General features: G+C 39.6%; 1 protein-coding gene across 11 annotated transcripts in view; it reads left to right on the top strand.

Moving 5' to 3' along the window:
* Positions 1–20,393, top strand: part of MBNL2 (muscleblind like splicing regulator 2) — a 172,976-nt gene that overhangs the window by 116,650 nt on the left and 35,933 nt on the right. For 6 of the 11 annotated variants that reach the window (XM_032151136.2, XM_032151137.2, XM_032151134.2 and 3 more), the window contains 3 exons: positions 5,643–5,843; positions 9,418–9,681; positions 19,975–20,128. In XM_032151136.2, coding sequence (XP_032007027.1) covers positions 5,643–5,843; positions 9,418–9,681; positions 19,975–20,128 — 619 coding nt within the window. Of the gene's footprint in view, positions 1–5,642; positions 5,844–9,417; positions 9,682–19,288; positions 19,343–19,974; positions 20,129–20,393 lie in introns of all 11 variants that reach the window. The other 5 variants (XM_032151132.2, XM_032151133.2, XM_032151130.2 and 2 more) reach the window with 1 other exon arrangement.

The raw sequence follows: 20,393 nt of genomic DNA, 5'->3' as shown, positions 1-20,393 counted from the left end.
AGCCCCCTTGCTGCTACAAAATAGCAAAGAATGTGCATGTGTGCGTGAGAGTGTGTTGAGTACATAAGTATGAATGTGTAGTAACTGTATATGTGCAAGTGTGTATATGTGTGCATGCAGGTGTGTAGTGAGTGTATATATGTGTGCAAGTGTGTTGTGAGTGCATATGTGTTGTCTGTAGTGTGTTTGTGTTGCATGCGTATTGTGAGTGTAGTTGTGTGCAGTGAATGTATTATGTGTGGTGTATGAGTATGTTGTGAGTATATGTGAGTGTACGTGAGTTTGTTGTGTGCATGAGTGTCCTCTGTGTGTAGTGTGTTGTGTGTGAGTACGAGTGTGTTGTGTGTAGTGAGAGTGTGAGTGCTGTGTAGTGTTATAGTGTGAGTGTAAGTGTACATGAGGATATTGTGTGTATGAACATATGTGAATGTGAGTATATGAGTGTACATGAGTGTTTTGTGTAAGTGTATGATCATATGTGTGTTGTGAGTGTACATGAGTGTTGTGGGTGTATGTGTATGAGTGTACATGAATGTGGGTTGGTGTGAGTGTACGTGTGTTGTATGTGTATAGTGTGTAAGTGTACATCAGTGCGTTGTGGGTGTGTGTACTGCATGTATGTGTGTACGGGAGCGTATTGTGTGTATATTAGTGTGTTGTGAGTGTATATACTGAGTGTACGAGTGTATTGTGTATATGTGTAGTGTATGTGTGTACATGTGTGGTGTGTGTATTGTGAGTGTACATTAGTTTTGTGTGTACACGACTGTTGTGTGTGTACATGAGTGTTATGTGAGTGTATAGTGTGTGAGTGTACAAGTGTGTGTTGTGAGTGTACGAGTGTTGGGTGTGAACATGTGTGAGTGTGTATGTGAGTGTATAAGTGTGTTGTGTGTTGAGTATATGTAAGTGTATGTGACTGTGTTGTGTGTATAGTGTATGTGAGTGTACGTGTGTTGTGTATGTGACTGTTGTGTTTACATGAGTGTGTGTGAGTGTACATGTACTGTGTGTAGTGAGTATATGTGAGTGTACTTGTGTGTATGTGTGTTGTGAGAGTGTATGTGGGTGTGAGTGTACATGAGTGTGTTTTGTGTGTTGAGTGTACATTTTGTGGGTGTGTGGGAGGCATAGGTGTGTTGTGAGTCTGTGTGTTGTGTGTGAGTGTATGTGATGTGTGTTGTGTGTTGTGAGTGTATGAGTGTATAGGTTTGTATTTTTTTTGTTGTGAGTGTACGGGAGTGTGCTGTGAATGTGTATGAGTGTGTGTTGTATGAGTATGTGTTGTGTATATGAGTGTGTTGTGTGTTTCGAGTATACGAGTGTTGTGTGTAGTGAATGTACATGAGTGTGTTGTGTGTGGTGTGTGTGGGTGTGTTTTGAGTGTGAGTGTACATGAGTGTGTTGTGTGTATGTGGGTGTGTTGTGTGAGTGTACATGTGTGTGTATGAGTGTTGTGTGAGAATACAAGTGTTTGTGTGTAAGTGTATGTGTGTGTTGTATGAGTGTGTTTTGAGTATGTGAGTATACATGAGTGTGTGAGTCTATGTGTATGAGTGTATATGTGAGTGTATATGAGTGTGTTGTGTTTCGAGTATGAGTTTTGTGTGTAGTGAGTGTACGTGAGTGTGTTGTGTGTGTGGTGTGTGGGTGTGTTTTGAGTGTGTGTGAGTGTACTTGAGTGTGTAGTGTATGTGTGTTGTGAGTGTATGTGTATGTATGAAAGCATGTTTTGAGTGTGTATGTGTGTGTTGTGTGTATGAGTGTGTGTGTTGTGCTTATGAGTATGTGTTGTGTATATGAGTGTGTTGTGTGAGTGTACGTGTGTTGTGAGTGTACGGGAGTGTGCTGTGAATGTGTATGAGTGTGTGTTGTATGAGTATGTGTTGTGTATATGAGTGTGTTGTGTGTGTGAGCGTGTGTGGGTGTGTTTGTCATCTTTGAACCTGGACCTGATGTCCTGGGAAGGAAAGCAGGGCATGGAAGACTGCGGAGAGGAACACAGGAAGGTGGAGTAGAGAACAGACGCAGGAAATCGCAAGACCAGCATTTCAGAAGCGATTTTCTTCAAGAAGGCTTCCCGCGAATCTTGTCCTCTGGCCTTTTTAGCTGTGGCTTTGAGCTGAGAGATGACGTGGACCAAATGGATCCTGTCTCATCAGACAGCCTGGCAACAGCACTTCTGCAGAAACTGCAGGGCTAATTCTCCCAAGCTGTAGTTGGTGCGCTTCCAGGAGCAGAATCATTGGAAGGTGCTGCCCTTCTCTTTTCTCAGCCGCCAGCTGAGAACCAAACTCAGACACCGGGATCCGTTGTTGGCCGAGATTCTACCTCAGGAGTTCAATTTGAATTCAGGATCTGAGGACCACTTTTCCAAGGCAGCTGGCCCCGCACCTCCTGTCTGTAGAAGGCCCAGGCTGGCTGTGGGTCGTGTTCCTGTGCAACTCTCCACCAGGGCTCTCTGCATTCTCTCCAGAAACATACGGGCAACTGATTTGTGGGGGGGGGGGGGGGGGGGGGTTGTTTTTCCTCTTTTGTTTTAGGAAATAACCAACAAAATCTAGTAATCGCAGAAGAGTGGACATGGCCTCAGACTAGGAGCCAGGAGTCCCGGGTGTGCTGCCTTGACTTTGCCTTGCAGCATTGACCTTGGATTATCCATTTAGTGTCTCTCCTCTAAATTGTTTTCACCTGGAAGGCTGAGCAATTCTTGCTGCCGCACTTGCTTCTCATGGATTTGAGAAGATTAAAGAAGACAAGTATGAGAATGCCTTGAGAACGACCAGAACCTTTCGCAGATGTAAAGCATCATTATCCACAACAATATTAACACGGAGTGAGCCTCTCTGCAAATCACCGTAACTGTATTTTTTAACTAATCAACTTCAATGAAAAACATGCTACATCAAAAAGGAACATATCCAACTGCGTCTGTCTTCGTAAGGCCTATGAACTTGCAACTTTCAGTTTCACGTGACAGAAAATATTTTTTTCAGTCCACATTTCAAAAGGAAAGAGAAATTTGTTGCTACAATTTTACTCATTTTATACCCTTACTATACTGCTATGCTCATTACATCCCTGTTGTAGAACCGTTAGATAATTTGAGGCTAAAAAAACCTTGATCAACATTGATTTTTACAGTATTAATGAGAGCTGCTTTTTACTGAGTTCTGACCATGGGAAATGGGAGCGCAATAGCGTCTTGTTCTGCCCAACCCTTTCAGCTAAGTAGTTTCACTTCCTCATTGCAGATAAGAAAATTAAAGCCCAGGGAGGTTAATTTCCTCCCCAGGTTAAAAAGTAGTAAGTGTCAGAGCGCTAGATTTGAATTCAGGTCTCTCTGAGTCTAAAATCTATGGTTTTACTTTAAAATAATACTATTTCTCTCTGAACTATGTTATTGCCTTCATCAATAAAACATACTGGAACATTCATTTTAGACTATGAAATCAGATGAACAAATAACATATATTTTTGAAGGCAAAAGTTAACTAATTGGAATAGATTTGTCGATATCCAAAATGGTTTTGGGAAATGAGTTTTGAGGTTCTCAATCCTATCGACAAAGCAAAGTACAACCCGTATTTATGGTACCACACTAACCCTGGCTTCAAATGATCTGCGGGCTGGGAGGATTGAGAATTTGCTCCAGAGAAAATAAAAATGGAAGCATGGAGGAGGGCTCTTTTATCTAAATGTTTACGTTGATAGTCTCTGGGTTAAATTACACATTTAGTGCAAGTTTTTTAATACTATTTTCACTCCTCACATATGACAATGGTCCCCAAATTTGGCCATGCATCAGATCATTTAGTAAAATTTCTAAAATTCAAATATCAAGGTCTCAGCCTAGATCTACTGGGTCAGAATTTATCTCTATTTGTAAAATATCCCCCAGGCATTTCTAACAGAGCTAGTCCACTGAATCACTGATGTGCTGTGATTTATGACCTTTCAGAATTGATTCTTTTTAAAAATCCTAACATTACATAGTCCTTAGACCATTTAAATCACTTGGCTTTTTCTCCAGTAGTACTAAATTATAAAAGCTACAGTTACTGAAAATCATAACTTTCTATAATTATGACTCAGTGAGTAACATACACATATAAACATTTGTTGACAGTCAAGGAAGAAAAAAATTCTGCCATCTATTTCCCACATTCAGACCTCATGTTGCAACTTTCTCCCAAAGTGGATTTTACCTCTGAGCCATAAAGATCTAAGAGCTCCTTGTGGGAGTTCTGAGCCAGGACCCCTCTAAGACCATCAGAACCACCCCTTCTAGCCACTTTGAAAATAGGCTTTCCTGCCTATCTGATAGCTGCCTGCAGAAACTATCAATAATTTACTCTTTTCTATCATAACTTTTCATAAGAGATATTTTTCTGTCACTGCTATAAAGAAAAAGTATGTTTACTAAATGTAGGTTGTTATTTTTCCCATATGTTAAACAATCCATCCAGGGTCATAAATAGACAAGAAGAATGTCACCCACAATGCAGAAACAGAGAACAAGCGTGACACAGCATAGTTCAACGTTAAAAGTGTGACAAGCAACAGTAAAGTTCAGTGTTAAAAAATTGCATTAATATGTAATTGCAAATACATTGCAAATCGAAATCAAATAGGTTAAAAATCATCTATAATTAACAACCAACCAAACAAACGAAAAGAAGCATTCAGGTCCAATTTGGTGAACAGTTTATTCTAAGAAAAATCTTTAGCATTTTAAATTACTTAACAAGGTTTGTTCTCTTAAATGTACATTATTTCCTTTCTAAAAGGCAGAATTATTTACATATTATTAGGTGGAGCTTTTAAAAATAATCATCACCTCAACCCACTAGCATATTTCTTCTTATTCCTAGATGAGGAATATAGGGTCAGAGAACAAATTTAATAAGGTTCTGTATGCTCTTGTCACTGCTGTGTTGATTTTGTGACCTAGGAAACCAAACCAACTTTTAATGGCCAATCAAAAAATTGTTTGATTAAAAAGCTCTTCCAGAAAACCTTTCAGGAAGGGAAGACTGACTGGATCTAGACGTAGTTGAACTAGAGCAAAAAATCGTAGGTTTATTTGAAAACTACATTTGAATTTTGGGAATATACATGCTAGTGATGGAATATGGAAACATACTGCTAAGTCTGGGCAAAATAAAATTCCAAGTAACCCCACTGTTTGAGAATGCATAGACTTGGCCAACTTGAAAATCAGGCTGTAATCAAAGGGTTTCATGACTCCTCTCCCTTTGAGAAACACGTAGAATAAATCAAAGATTATTAGTCAGTATTCTATAGCTTTTACTACCTTAGTGTTATAGCATTTAATAGTTTGGAATGTTGAGTAATTAGAGTTGAAATTATTCTCTTTTGTTGAGAACACTTTCCTAGGGACAAAAGCTTAATCTAGTTCCTGTAACTAGAGGTTTTTGATGATGTTCTCTCATATTTCTCTATGGTTTGGGGAAGAGAGGGTCTACATGGATTTCATTTTTATTATAGGTCAGCACTGAGCTGTACAACTAACACAAAGAGTATATGATGAATACATTTTGCTCAAATGACATTTGCTGGTAATTTTTTAAAGTTTTATTCTAAATAACTCTTTCTCCTGTGTTGTCTTCCTTTAACAGCCCACTTTTCCTGTAGGTCCCGCGATAGGGACAAATACGGCTATTAGCTTTGCTCCTTACCTAGCACCTGTAACCCCTGGAGTTGGGTTAGTCCCAACGGAAATTCTGCCCACCACGCCTGTTATTGTTCCCGGAAGTCCACCGGTCACTGTCCCGGGCTCAACTGCAACTCAGAAACTTCTCAGGACAGACAAACTGGAGGTACTTCAATTCTATTTGTGTTTTGAGATGCATTTGTGGGAGAAGTATACTTCTGTATAAGTGGTTGCTTGTAACATATTAATTCAGTCTTGCAAAACAGCCATGTAAAGACACATACACAAACCCTCACCTAAAACCCATGTATTCATAACTCTATGGTTTGAAGTTAAGGCCAAGTATGAAGGAAATTAGTCTATGGAAAAGACTAGTTTTAACACAACAATCAGCTGCATGGAATATGCGTTTAAGGGAAAAATATTAAACAATCAATGGAACAGTGACTCAATCATTGATGCACCCCATAGAGATGGCTCCAGGTCCTGAAGGCCTCCTCACATCAAGGTGTAACCCTTGCAAGACCCTGGAAAGTTCTGGAAACTGGTGGGTCAGGAGCCCAGCAACCAGGGCAGCCGAGGACACTCAGGGACACTGGTGGGAGTAAGTGGGACTACAACTATTTACCAATTGGTATGATCATATTTCAGTATCTCAAGAACAAGCATGGTTGCTCTAGTATGTTCTGGCGTAGTAGTTCTGATTGTGTTCTTGCTAAACAGGGGAAATTGGGAGGATGAGTAAATTTAGTTTTTTGTTTTATTTTGTTTTGAGACGTAGTTTCGCTCTTGTTGCCCAGATTGGAGTGCAATGGCGCGATCTTGGCTCACCACAACCTCTTCTGCCCGGGTTCAAGCGATTCTCCTGCTCAGCCTCCCAAGTAGCTGGGATTATAGGCATGCGCCACCACGCCTGGCCAATTTTGTATTTTTAGTAGAGACAGGGTTTCTCCATGTTGGTCAGGCTGGTCTCGAACTCCCAACCTCAGGTGATCCGCCAGCCTTGGCCTCCCAAAGTGCTGGGATTACAGGCGTGAGCCACCATACCCAGCCCCTAGATGTAGTTATTAATTGAGATATTTTCTTTAACCTCGATTGTTCTATAACATTCAAGAAAACAAGTTCCTATATATAAAACACATCATTGTTATGAATCAAACTAAACCTCCTATACTTTGTTGGGTAGAATTTCTCTTTAATCAGAGCTCTAGAACTCATCTATCTATCTTACTGCTATATCCCTATGATACTCACTACAGCATTTTATAAGAGTGTATAAAGATTCTCATAGATTTTTCAGAGAGCTCCTTTAATTCCATTACTGATTAAAGGTGTTAGGTGACAAATCTGGTTAGGATGTACACAGTGCTTTCTGGTAGTGGGATTATTAGAGAATGTTCTTTCAATGTGCATTTGTTTAAATATTAACCCAATAAACCTTGAAGGCAACAAAATGTGGCTGCCTAATAACCTGTGCAAGTTTTAAAACTCAGAATTTCAAACTGCAAATATTTTAAAAGATATTTATTTTTTCACTTAGTTTCAATCTGGATGCCCAGATGAAGAGAATGTAAACTCTTAATTGTTACTATTTTGAAAAGATCCCGCCTATCCTTGTCAATTACTGAATAGACCTTTCACAGGACTGGAAAAACGTTTTGGGCTCCACCTGCTGGACCCACGGAGCTTTTGTGTTCAGTATGTGGCTGTATTTTAGAAAACAAATTAAATCAGTGGAATTGGGAACAAATTGTCCTTCCCAACAGGGCTGGTAGACAAAGACATGTAAAAATGAATCACAATGATTTTAGCAGAGCGGCTTTTGGTTCATTTCAAACCAGGAATGAAGTCAGCTGCACACAGAGCACCTTGGTAGGAGCTTGATGGCTGGTCCACACCTATGACACTATCAGACAGAAGTCATTCCATTGATGGAGGAAGGCTTGCTCAGAATCTGTGGGAACATCTTAGTGATTTTTTATTTTGTGCATTTTATGAACTAAAGATAGAATGTTGGCTAATATCCAAAGTAGGAGGAAACAATTAACAATCTGGTTATTCATGCTATTTCCCTTCAACCTGGCCTGGTCACTGGTCAGTGAAACAGTATTTCCTAAGTACGTCTGACTTCCACAATACTTGAATTTCATGTCAGGGGCCCTTCATATAACATCACTAATGATCAATGTGATGATCATTTACATATCCACTTTGGAATTGGAGCCTAAAAATAAATAACTTAAGATTCTACTCATAATTATTCCCTGCTAATATTTATAAGCAGAGAAGAATTATATAAGCAATATGCATATGTTATTTATGCTATTTCATGTTATCTATATGCAGGGCATAATTAAGAATACTCTTCAAATTCTAAAGAAATATTTTTTCATACAGTAAAATCTTGATCCACCAGAATTCTCAGGGGATAGAGAATCCTAGTTACTTGAGATTTCAGGATAATTTAGCGTTAAAGAATTTTTAAAATAAACCATTTCCCTCCGTTTTTTCTTTCTCTATATCTCTTGCCATATTTCTCTCCTTTTTTGTCTTTTTTTTTGTCTTTTCTGTGCTGTCAAAAATAGTATAGTGACCTTAAAAATGAAAATTTTGGTGTCTTAGATATTGTTCTTCTGATTTATGATTATGTTATCTTTGTAGAGCAGGAGAGTAGGAGTGGGAAACAGGAGTGTTCAGATTCCCCCCACCCCACCCCACCCCACCTCCTTAGAGAGAGGAGGAACAAGTTTGTCGTCGTTTTCCCTGATTCTTTTTGTATAGCTATGACCTGGTAGCTTGATATATGGTGAAATTATCCCTCCACACACACAAAAAAAACCTATAGCATTGTCAGAATTGTCATCCAAGTAGGAGATTGAAGATATAGAGAGAGGTAGATAGATTGTAGGTGATCGATAGATTAAATAGATTATAGGTAGGTAAGCAGGTATATATATAGGTAGGTAACTAGATTAGATAGATGATTAATTAATTGATAGATTTTAGATAGATAAGTAGATGATAGATGATGGATGGCTGGATGGATAGATGATAGATGGATGAATGAATGGCTGGCTGGATGGATGGATAGAATAGATGGTAGGTAGATAGATGATAGATAATATTAGGTTGGTGCAAAAATAATTGCAGTTTTTACCATTAAAAATAATGATAGATTAACAGATAATAGATGGATGGATGGAAAGATAGATGGATGGGTGGATGGATAGATGGATAGATAATAGATAATAAATGGATAGATTGATAGATGATAGATAATAGATGATGGATGAATGAACAGATGGATAGATGATTGGATAGATTGATTGATGGTAGTTGATAGATGAAGGAATGGATGCATGGATAACTAGATAGATGATAGATGATAGATATATGGATGGATGGATAGACAGATAGATCAATAGACAGCTGCATAATATGCTACCCAGGGACAATGGAGGCCTTGTTGCTTTTCCGTTGTTATTTTAGCTGAACTGCAGATTTCGGATTATTTTCTCAGTATAGATTTTCACCCTAGAAAAGGGGGTAAAACAAAACTCAAATGACTGTGTCAGAGATTGTGGTTACCTGGGTTCCGGATAATCAATCTTTTCTTGTCGGTGGTACAAGAACCACCATTGAAAGCGAGGCAGCCTCCGCTCCTTCCGCGGTGGCCGGGGCCGCAGGGGCGCCTGGGCTCAGGCTTGCCTCTGCAGCGCGGCTCTTCTTCCCTGTCTTAGGTATGCAGGGAGTTCCAGCGAGGAAACTGTGCCCGGGGAGAGACCGACTGCCGCTTTGCACACCCCGCAGACAGCACCATGATCGACACAAGTGACAACACCGTAACCGTTTGTATGGATTACATAAAGGGGCGTTGCATGAGGGAGAAATGCAAATATTTTCACCCTCCTGCACACTTGCAGGCCAAAATCAAAGCTGCGCAGCACCAAGCCAACCAAGCTGCGGTGGCCGCCCAGGCAGCCGCGGCCGCGGCCACAGTCATGGTAAGTGCGGCCGCCCGCCGCCCCTGCACCCCGGCGCCTCTGCGGAGGCCGCTCCGGGCTGGGACTTGGATGTTCTTCCAAACACTCGGGAAACATGGAAGGCTGCTATTCCTGCTGCTCCGCTGCCTAAGTTTTGCTGTTGTTTTCCCCCTTTTTGTTTTGTTTTGTTTTCCCCTCCTGCCCCCCTTCAGCACAATAAGTAAATCCCTCAGGTGCAGGGAAAGCCCTGGGGTCCCTGAGCTCCGTTCCCCTCTCCTAGGGCGGCGGAGATTGAGTGTGCTCACTTAGGGTCTTCTTAAGAGAGGCTCAGGGGCCTTGTAATGAACATGAAGGTGGGCACCGCTTCAGAGAGGGGAAAGAAAGGTGCATTCTGCACCTGGGCACGAGGAGGCAACCAGCTCCTTGGAGCAGCCGCGGAGGACAGCTGAGGCCTGAGAAGCTCAGCGAGTGATCTGGCTTTTCGCTACTCCCATTTTCTCCTCTTCTTTCACTTATCACAAGGGCAATGCTGGTCAGATTCCCCACCCCATTGAGATTTTATGCAGAATAGCAATGCATGAAACAGATGAAAGTGGAGCCATCCCGGCTGGTGCAGAAAAAAAAAAGACCTGTGACCTAGGCTTGCTTCCCTGAGTCACCCTACTGTCATTAGAGACCAGCAGTACACCATTATCATCACCTGGGAGCCTGCTCAGAATCTCGGGGAGCCTAACTGTCCCTTGGAGACCAGGTGCACCATTATTAGGATCACCTAGAAGCCTGTGGAGCCTCCAGAATCCTCAGCCTCACCCCAGACCTCAGGGAATCAGAATTTAAGTTGCAAAACATCTCCCAGGTGTTTTGTATGTACAGTAACATTTGAGAAGCACCTGCCTAGACACTGCTTATCAAATTTGGCTACATTTTGGAACAACCTGAAGGATCTGACCTGACATCTGTCCCTTTCCCTGAAGTTTCTTATTTTCTTATTTAGTTGGTCTGGTGTGGTCTGGGCAGTGGGATTTTTTTTTTTTTTTTTTAAGACAAGGTCTCTGTCACCCAGGCTGGAGTGCAGCGGAATGATCATGGGTCACTGTAGCTTTAAACTCCTGGGCTCAAGTGATCCTCCCGCCTCAGCCTCCTGAGTAGCTGGGACCATGCCCATCTAAATTCTAAATTTTTTTGTAGAGACAGGGTCTCGCCATGTTGTCCAGGCTAGTCTCAAAACTCCTGGGATCAAGCAATTCTCACACCTTTACCTCCCAACGTGTTAGGATTACAGGTGTGAGCTACCACATCTGGCGACAGTGGCCGTTTTTAAAAGCTCCCAGGTGATTCCAATGCATCGCAAAGTTTGAGAACTTCTGCATTAGGTTGCAGAAGTTTCTAATTAATTTGTTTTCAGGTGAGCTCTCTGGCTTATCAGAAGTCTATGTTAATATGTGATAGGCACTATGCGTTCATTCTTTAAAAAAATTTAATGAGACCATGCATCAGGCACTTGCTGGGTAGAATAAATAAAGCAGGCAGGTTTCCTTGCCCTCAAGGAGTTTGCAGTTAGTAACATAGAGCAATAAAATGCTCCTCAATGACATGATAGAAATGCTTAATCGGGTCCAAAGGGCATGAAGGACTCAGTGGCCAATCCTCCCGCAAGGAGAGCTGTGACTGCAGAGATGAAAAGTATAGTTTGAAAACACTTTGTTCTAGCTAGCAGCCATCACCTCATACACTGATTACTGATTAAAATGGAAGGGTAGCTGTCACACAAACAAATTCACCATTACTCAACGTTGTTTGCGCAAATGTTTATTAAGTCATGGACCTGCAATCAGTGATAGGGATACAGCGAGAAAGGCACCGTCTGCCCTGAGGTCATCACTACCGGGTGCAGAGCAGGTGGTTATAGAGACCTTTCCAATCTGAGCTGCTTATTTCCATACACCTTGAGCACTGGGCTCTTCATCTAAATCACTGTTTTTGTTTTTGTTTAATCTCTGAGTCCTTTTCTTGTCCCTTTAGTGTCCTTTCCTCTCATCCTTCTCATTCATATGTTATTGGACCTAATTTTTTTTATTTTGCTGAGTGTGAATTCCTATATATGTGGAGATGTACGTATCCACACAAGAGGGTCAATAAAATAGAGAAATTCTCCCTTTTTTTCTTCTAGTAAAAGAGCAGTTTCCAAAACTCATTATAATTGGGAATGGGAGGAGGAGAGTAAACTGATCACTTAAGGCTGATAAAAAAGGAATTCTTTCAGAGCACAAATGAGATCCTTTACACATTTTGCCAATGTGACATCCATTCTACTATCCACCTGGTGAGGATCTCATCCCATAGGAAGTAAATTTTTTTTTTCACTGTAATCATTATTTTAGGCCAGCTCCAACTTATCCTAATTGGTGTGTTGATGGATGGGCACTAAGAACACATTTTTCCATAAAATTTGTTTATTTATTTGTTTTTTGAGACAGAGTCTTGCTCTGTCACCCAGGTTGGAGTGCAGTGGTGCAATCTTGGCTCACTGCAGCCCCCGCCTCCCAGGTTCAAGTGCTTCTTATGCACCAGCCTCCCGAGGAGCTGGGACCACAGGTGCATGCCACCATGTCTAGCTAATTTTATATTTTTAGTAGAGATGGACTCAGGAACGCCTGGGTTCAGAAACTTCAAAACCAACAGGACACTCTCTTCTTTCCCTTGCCTGCTTCTCTTACTATGGCCACACCATTCTCTAAGGTCAGCTCCTCTACAAGACCCAGGACCAAGGCTTTGGACCTCTGTGGGGATGTATTCTTACACCTTTTGTCAAGAGAGAGAATGCTGTCTTTTATACCAGCTCTAATTAGGTATTGGGGCGGCGGAAGAAGTTAAAGGTCATTTTGTGGCTGTCCCTGTGGTCAGTGATAGGATGCTGTGATTGACTCAGCCTGGGTCCCAGTGGCTATCCTTGGTCACTGAGGTATGGAATGAGGCCCTGATAATATGGAAATATTAGTCCCTCAAGTAAAAGTTCAGTTCCAGACCACTGCAATGAAGTGAGTATCACAATAGAACAAATCACATGAATTTTTTGGTTTCCCAGTGCATATAAAAGTTATGTTTACACTATACTGTGGTCTATTAAATGTGCAAGAACATTATGTCTTAAGAATATATACACACCTTAATTTTAAAATATTGCTTAAAAAATGCTAACCAATAGTCAGCTTTTAGTGAGTCGTATCTTTTTGCTGGCGGAAGGTCTCGTCTCGATGTTGATGGCTGCTGACTGATTAGGGTGGTGACTGGTGAAAGTTGTGATGGCTGTGGTAAGTCTTAAAAAACAATGAACTTTGCCACATTGATTGACTCTTCCTTTTATGAAAGATTTCTCCATAGCTGCAATGTGATTTGATAGCATTTTGCCCAGAGTAGAACTTCCTTCAAAATGGGAGTCAGTCCTCTAAAACCCTGCTGCTACTTTATCAACTAAGTTTATATAGTTTGCTAAATCCTTTGGTATCATTTCAACAATGTTCACAGCATCTTAGCCAAGAGTAGAACCCACCTCAAGAAACTACTTTCTTTGCTGCTCCTTAAAGCAACTCCTCAACCATTAAAGTTTTATCATGAAATTGCAGCAATTCAGTCACATCTTCAGGCTCTACTTCCATTAATTCTAGTTCTCTTGCTATTTCCATTACATCTGGAGTTACTTTCTCCATTTAAGTCTTGAACCCCTCAAAGTCTTCCACGAGGATTGGAATTAACTTCTTCCAAACTCCTGTTCATGTTGATATTTTGATCTTCCGTGAATCATGAATATTCTTAATGGCATCTAGAATGGTGAATCCTCTACAGGTTTTCAATTTACTTTGCCCAGATCCATCAGAGGAATCACTATCTGTGGCAGCTACAGCCTTACAAAATTTATTTCTTAATTAATCAGACTTGACAGTTGAAATAACTCCTTGCTCCATGGGCTGCAGAACAGCTGTTGTGTTAGAAGGCATGAAAACAACATTAATCTCCTCGTACATCTCCACCAGAGTCCTTGGGTGATGAGGTGCATTGTCAATGAGCAGTAATATTTTGAGACAAATCTTTTTTTTTCTGAGCAGTAGGTCTCAACTGTGGACTTACTTAAAACATTCAGTAAACCATGTTCTAAATACATATACTGTCATCCAGGCTTTGTTGTTTCATTTCTAGAGCATAGGCAGAGTAGATTTAGCATAATTCATAAAGGCCCTAGAATTTTCAGAATGGTAAATGAGCATTAGCTTCAAGCAAGAGTCAGCTGCTGTACTTTGAAAGTTTGAAGCCAGTCCTTGACTTCTCTGTAGCTCTGAAAGTCCTAGTTGACATCTTCCAATATCTGGCTTTTTGTCTACATTGACATCTGTAGTTTAGTGTGGCCACCTTCATCAGTGATCTTAGCTAGATCTTCTGAGTAACTTGCTTCAGCTTCTCCATCAGCCCTTGCTGCTCACCATGCACTTTTATGTTATGGAGATGGCTTCTTTTCTTCAACCTCGTGAACCAATCTCTGCTAGCTTCCAACTTTTCTTTGGTAGCTTCCTCTCTCCTTTCAGCCTTCACAGAATTGAGGAGAGTTAGGACCTTGCTCTAAATTAGGTTTTTGGCCAGCACGGTGGCTCACGCCTATAATCCCAGCACTTTGTGGGGTAGAGGTGGGTGGATCACTGGGAGCCAGGAGTTTGAGATCAGCCTGGCCAACATGGTGAAACCCCATCTCTACTAAAAATACAAAAATTAGCTGGGCATGGTGGCGCACAGCTATAATTACAGCTACTCGAAGACCTGAGGCATGAGAATCGCTTAAACCTTGGAAGGCAGAGGTTGCAGTGAACTGAAATCCTGCCACTGCACTCCAGCCTGGGTGACAGAGTGAGACTCTGTCTCAAAAAAATAAAAATAAATAAATAAATAAATTTGGCATTGGTTTAAGACAATGCTATGGCTGGTTAGATCTGTCCAGCCCAGTAAATTTTTCTCCACATCGGCAGTAAGGCTGTTTTGCTTTCTTATCATTCGTGTGTTCACTGGAGTAGCACTTTTAATTTCCTTCAAGAGCTTTCCCTCTGCAGTCACAACATGGATAACCTTGGCACAAGAAGCCTAGCTTTTCGCCTATCTTGGCTTTCGACATGCCTTCCTCACTAAGCTTAATCATTTCTAGCTTTTGATTTTGAGTAATAATGTGTGACTCTTTCTTTCACTTGAACACTTAGAGGCCATTTAAAGTTATTAATTGGCCTAATTTCCATATAATTTTGTCTCAGGGAATAGGGAAGCCTGAGGAAGGAGAGAGAGAGGGGTGATAGCCAGTGAGTGGAGCAGTCAGACCATGCGCGACGTTTATCGATTAAGTTTGTGGCATGGTTCATGGTGCCCCAAAACAATTAAAATAGTAACATCAAACATCACTGATCACAAATCATCATGAGAGATAATAATAACAATAAATTTTAAAATATTGTGAGAATTACCAAAATGTGACAAAGTTAGCACATGCTGTTGGAAAAATGACTCTGATAGACTTAACGTAGGGTTGCCACAAACCTTCAATTTTAAAAAACTGAAGTATCTGCAAAGTACCATACAACAAAGTGCAATAAAACAACCTAGGCCTGTACTTATTAGCACAGCATATCAAGGTACTAATGGTGACCTTAGGTCTGGGCCCTGATTTCATCTGCCTGTTTCCTCAATGGGCCAGTTTTAACATCTGCAACCAATATATACTTCAGTCATTAAAGGAACAATGCACCTAGTATATGTCAGTGGTAGATGACCTGGGCTGATGGGGATAAGAGGGAAAATGGCCATTTACACAAACAGGTCATTTCCCTGCTGCATTTCTTCAAGTCAAAGCTGTACTATTCTGTGTACCCTTCTACACATTTTCACATTACATTCATGGTTACATTTATCAAGCTGCATAAGGATTATTGCAGTGGATGCCAACAGTGTTAGTTACCATAGTTTCTTGGATTGTTACACCGTGCCCAAATTTGGAGTTCTGATAAGTCAGAGGATCTTGCAGCATCGTCAAAGACAACCCAAAGGAATGTAGTTTCAGAACAAAAGCCAGGTTCTTTCTGACAATGACATGAAAATTACTGAATCTGTCATGTGTTTTTAGTTGAAGTGAGAGGCTCATTTGAAACCAGCCTAGGTGCTGTTGGATAAAGTCAAAGTATTGCTACTCTAATAGCAAAATTACTCAGTACACGGAAGAAAAACTATTATTTCCTTATTTAAAAGGACAAACAGGAGTGATAAATACAGTTAGAAGATATTAATATTCCATTCACCTGACTTCCATATAGAAACCCCAAGCATTTCCAGGGTGCAATTTTTATTATTGTCTGGAGATTTCCTGCTTATTTTGATTAATTAGATCCTTAAAAAGAATGGAAAGCTTTGACTCCAGAATAAAAGGCATTTATTTCCTTTGGAGTCTTATTCTTTTAAATACTTCTTAAAACATAACCATCACCATCACCAGAATTTTTTAAACATGAGAATAAGCCAGACAGAACTTTTCTTTGGTAGTGTTAACGCAAAAGGTGTCTGGATCTTCATACAAGCAATCTTAGCTCACATACACCAAAATGGAGCGACACAAGGAAAGAACCATTTTGCAAAAGGAAACAGGACAAGCTGCCGTCAGCTAGATATGTTTTGATTGTTCAGGAAAGGCTGTACAGGAACTTTGATTGGCATCCTACTTGTCTACCTTCTTTCTTACTTTAAAGTGGCAGCTCTGATTATTGTTGTCAGTGTTTTCTGACCCCTCAGATCTGGTCTTTGCCTATCATGCCTGATGTGGGCACTTGGTTCGATTACCTTGACTTGCAGGTGAATTGGTCCTCAATCCAAAAAAAATAAAAGCCTAGCTGCCCATAGGACCTCTTCTGACTCATCACTCATGCACACCAAGCTGGAGAGGCCCAGAGAAGCAAAGGCTCAGAATGCTGGTGAGGCCAGTCAGATGGATTCCAAGTGGCTTTACCTGTCTTGGTGCTTAAGGAGGATCTTAGGATACACTGGGCTTGGTGACCTGTGAGATCTGTTCTAAGCCTGAAGATCTTTCAATGTAGGTAAACATATGCAGCAGTCAAAATCACCAAAAACTGAGCATCTGCATACGAAAATGCTACGTTATAACATGATTATTCATCCACATGGATTTTTAAAATACATTCTACACATACCTGCTTCACAGTGCAAGATGAACAACACGTTAATATGCACACCCCACCCTCCAAGACCTCAGTGTTTACTTTAAAAGGAGAGATCTGCCTCTAATAAAGAAAACTCACACCACAGAGTGGTAGAAAGAGATACATGTCACTGTCCTGCTCACTCTAGAGTTCTCAGTTATTTTACATTCCTAGATTATTCTAAATTCTATGGAAATTAAGTTTCATCACACTAAGACAGGAAAAAGAAGAACATTAACCTTCCAGGTGACAATCCTAAAGGGAAATATTTATTATTTTTCATTGTACTTGGAGACTTCATTAAATGATTCTTTGTTAAGTCAAAATTTTGTTCATGAATATCAGCCTTTGGAGACATAATCGCTCATCTAAGTTGACATGTCAGGAAAGATCAACCCATTAGTGGATTCATTCTGTAAATACTTAGGACTGCAAATGGGAAGGGAAAAAATTGAGTCCAGAAAGTTAAGCCCAAAATGATTTTGAATTTAACGATCCAGTTCATGTTCTCAGTGTGCTCTAAGAGAATAGGCTTTGTAACCTTCTTCAGCTGATGCAGATTAATTGAAGCTCAAAAAACAAAACAAAAGAAAACCCTGCACTACTTAACAATGCAAAGCTGTGCAAGGATGGAAGATTCGAAACAAAAATGGCATTATGGAAGTTACATGATGTCAAAGTTACATGCAAGGAAAGAATATCCAGTACACAGAAGTTTTGTCAGCTCATTGTTTTTAATGTTCACAATTGTACTTTCACAACATTGATTTCATGTTATTCGATGACCCCGATCAAAACTACCTTCCCAAACATTTTCTTTTCCATTGGCCATTCTAAATCTCTTCTCTGCCTGTAGTCCTTTCTACTTTATTTCTAGTCTCTCCCCCTCCATAGCTTTCCCCTTATCCCCTATTATCTCCATACTTTTTATCCTGAATTATAAAACAATAAAAAACATCCTTTATTTATCCAGGAAAATGTCATTAACTGTTTCCCATTTTAAAGGTTTAGTACTATCTCATGTCAAATGACAAAGTTCTATTTCAGAACTTTAGAATATAATATTTGTATTTATTAGACAAACCTTAGGGATTTACCTATTGTGCTAAGCATAGAAAAGGGTATTTCATTTTTTATTTGCATTGGAGCAATTCCTTTGAATTATTTTATTTGCATAGAATTCCATCATAGAATTTTTAGTTTTTTTTTTTTTTTTTTTTTTTTTTTTAACAACAATTAGAATAGGAAAATTTTTCATTGTGGTCTAAATCAATCCATACTGGTTTTTATTTCAGTTGTTTAAATGAAACTGTCTTCCCAAAATTATGGTTCTAAGTTAAAGATATTATTTTACTTCTAATCTTTCAAGCAGTTCTTTGCTATTATTTTTAGCTGTTTGCTATTTTTAGCTGTTGTATTTGTTCTTTCCAAGAGTTCCACTTTTCATTAATGGGGTTGCTCACTGATTGTAGCTAAAAGTACAAATAGAATTACTAAATAGAAATTATTTTGAGACCTGGGGACACTACCTTTTAAAGGTTATTTTCTTAGTATAATCCGGTAAGTTTTTTGAGATAAATGAAATGAACATTTCAAATGTAGTAGAAAACAGAATGGATGATAAGTTGGTTGTTAGAAACAAGATGATGGAATACAAGTGGGGAATTCTGGAAACTCACTATTTAAATTCAAGGCACTAAATTTGGAACTCTAGTCCACATTACAAGACTCACACTAGCAGAGTGAAGACAAGAATTGAGACAATTATCCACATGATTCAGACAAAAAATAAAGATCCAAACCCAACAGTTTCGCCTAAATAATCTTGTGTTTGAATATTTTTTTGCCTGAATTTTTTGTCTCAGTTCGCCACTTCATTTTGTTAGGCCAGCTATGAATTTTAAATTTTTATGAAAAATTTCAACTTGGGTCATATCCTTACTCGATGGACTCATTATTTCATATTTGAAAACTAACTTATCAGAAGTTCTTCGATCCTATGGCCCTTACAAATTTTGCATTTTTTTTTCTGAAGCAATATAAAAAATGCTTATGGTGTGTATGCAAGCTGCTGTTTTAATTAACTTTCCTGAATTTCAAACATCTATATTTTACTCTCTTATATGCTTTTAACTAAGGTATAGTAGATGCATTTTTGCTTCAATACTAATTTAAGGTGTAATATTCATTTCTTTAGAGAACATTTTTGTTGTTGTGCATGCCTAGTGTTTTGTACGTTGTATATTGCATTCAGAATATTTTTTTCCTTCTCACCTATCCACAATGCAATGCCGTTCCCATGATGCACCTCTGCTTGCTGTTTACCTGTATGTTAATTCGCTTGAATCCCATTGGCCCACTGCCATCATGTGCTCGCTGCCTGTTATTAAAAGACTCAGTCGACTGCCAAAGCAATGAAGCGACCTCTCGAAGCAACTGTAGACCTGGTACTTTGACCTTTCACCTTTCGCTTTGCATGTAGCTTTTCAGAGAACCATCTGAGATTTGTATTACTTGTAAAATATTGGTTGCAAACAATCATTATTATTAATTTATGGAAAAAATCCAATAAGGTGTTTAGCCATCTCATTCTCATATGTAATCTGTGAAATAAATTAATCCTAACAAATTTTAATACCTTTTCCAAAAGAGTGAAGCAAATTTAAATTATTTGACTCAGAAAATGTTCATTATAATTCGTATTAACCTTTAAATTCAAGAAATTGCCATTTAGTTAAAGAAAAGAATAGGTATTAATAATAACACCAATGCTTCTTCCCCCCTTAGAATAGTTTAACTCATTTTAAAAGCTGAAGCCATTTTTTTTGTTGTTGTTGCTTGATAGTTTTTCTTTTCCTTAGTTGAGATGCTACCGTTTTGGGTTACAGAAATCATGCTTTCGCTCTCAATAACAAATTCTCACTCATTCGACATTGCCGCTGTTTAAATTAAGGTGCATGGCAGAGGCATCTCCTTAGCTGTCATTTTTAAAAAGAATGTTGCAATTGATGATCTCTGTGAACACAGAAGGTGTGTTTGCTTTAAGTTAGACATATCTTATCGAATTCTTCATTTCTAGGCCTTTCCCCCTGGTGCTCTTCATCCTTTACCAAAGAGACAAGCACTTGAAAAAAGCAATGGTACCAGCGCGGTCTTTAACCCCAGCGTCTTGCACTACCAGCAGGCTCTCACCAGCGCACAGTTGCAGCAACACGCCGCGTTCATTCCAACAGGTATGTGCCCTTACTGCCCTACGTCCTGTGCCCTTCTGGTCATGTGCTTTCTTCTCATTTCTTTAAGCTGTTTGGTGGCATCTAGTTTGCTTTTGAAGGTATAATACAGTTTGAAATTCATCGTTGTCCTAGCTATCTAAATGTATTTACCTTACTTTGAATGATAGCTAAAGACTGTTAGGATTCTAAAGCCAAATATTTGATAGATTGAAGAGACAGATGTAACCCATGAGAAACAGAGAGCAGTAGCAGTTAGGGCTTTTGG

This window comes from Hylobates moloch, unplaced genomic scaffold (genome assembly GCF_009828535.3).
Source record: "Hylobates moloch isolate HMO894 unplaced genomic scaffold, HMol_V3 SCAFFOLD_4, whole genome shotgun sequence".
Lineage (NCBI taxonomy): Eukaryota > Metazoa > Chordata > Mammalia > Primates > Hylobatidae > Hylobates > Hylobates moloch.
Note: the sequence above shows the minus strand (reverse complement) of the source record. Positions and strands in the feature narration are given on the sequence as shown.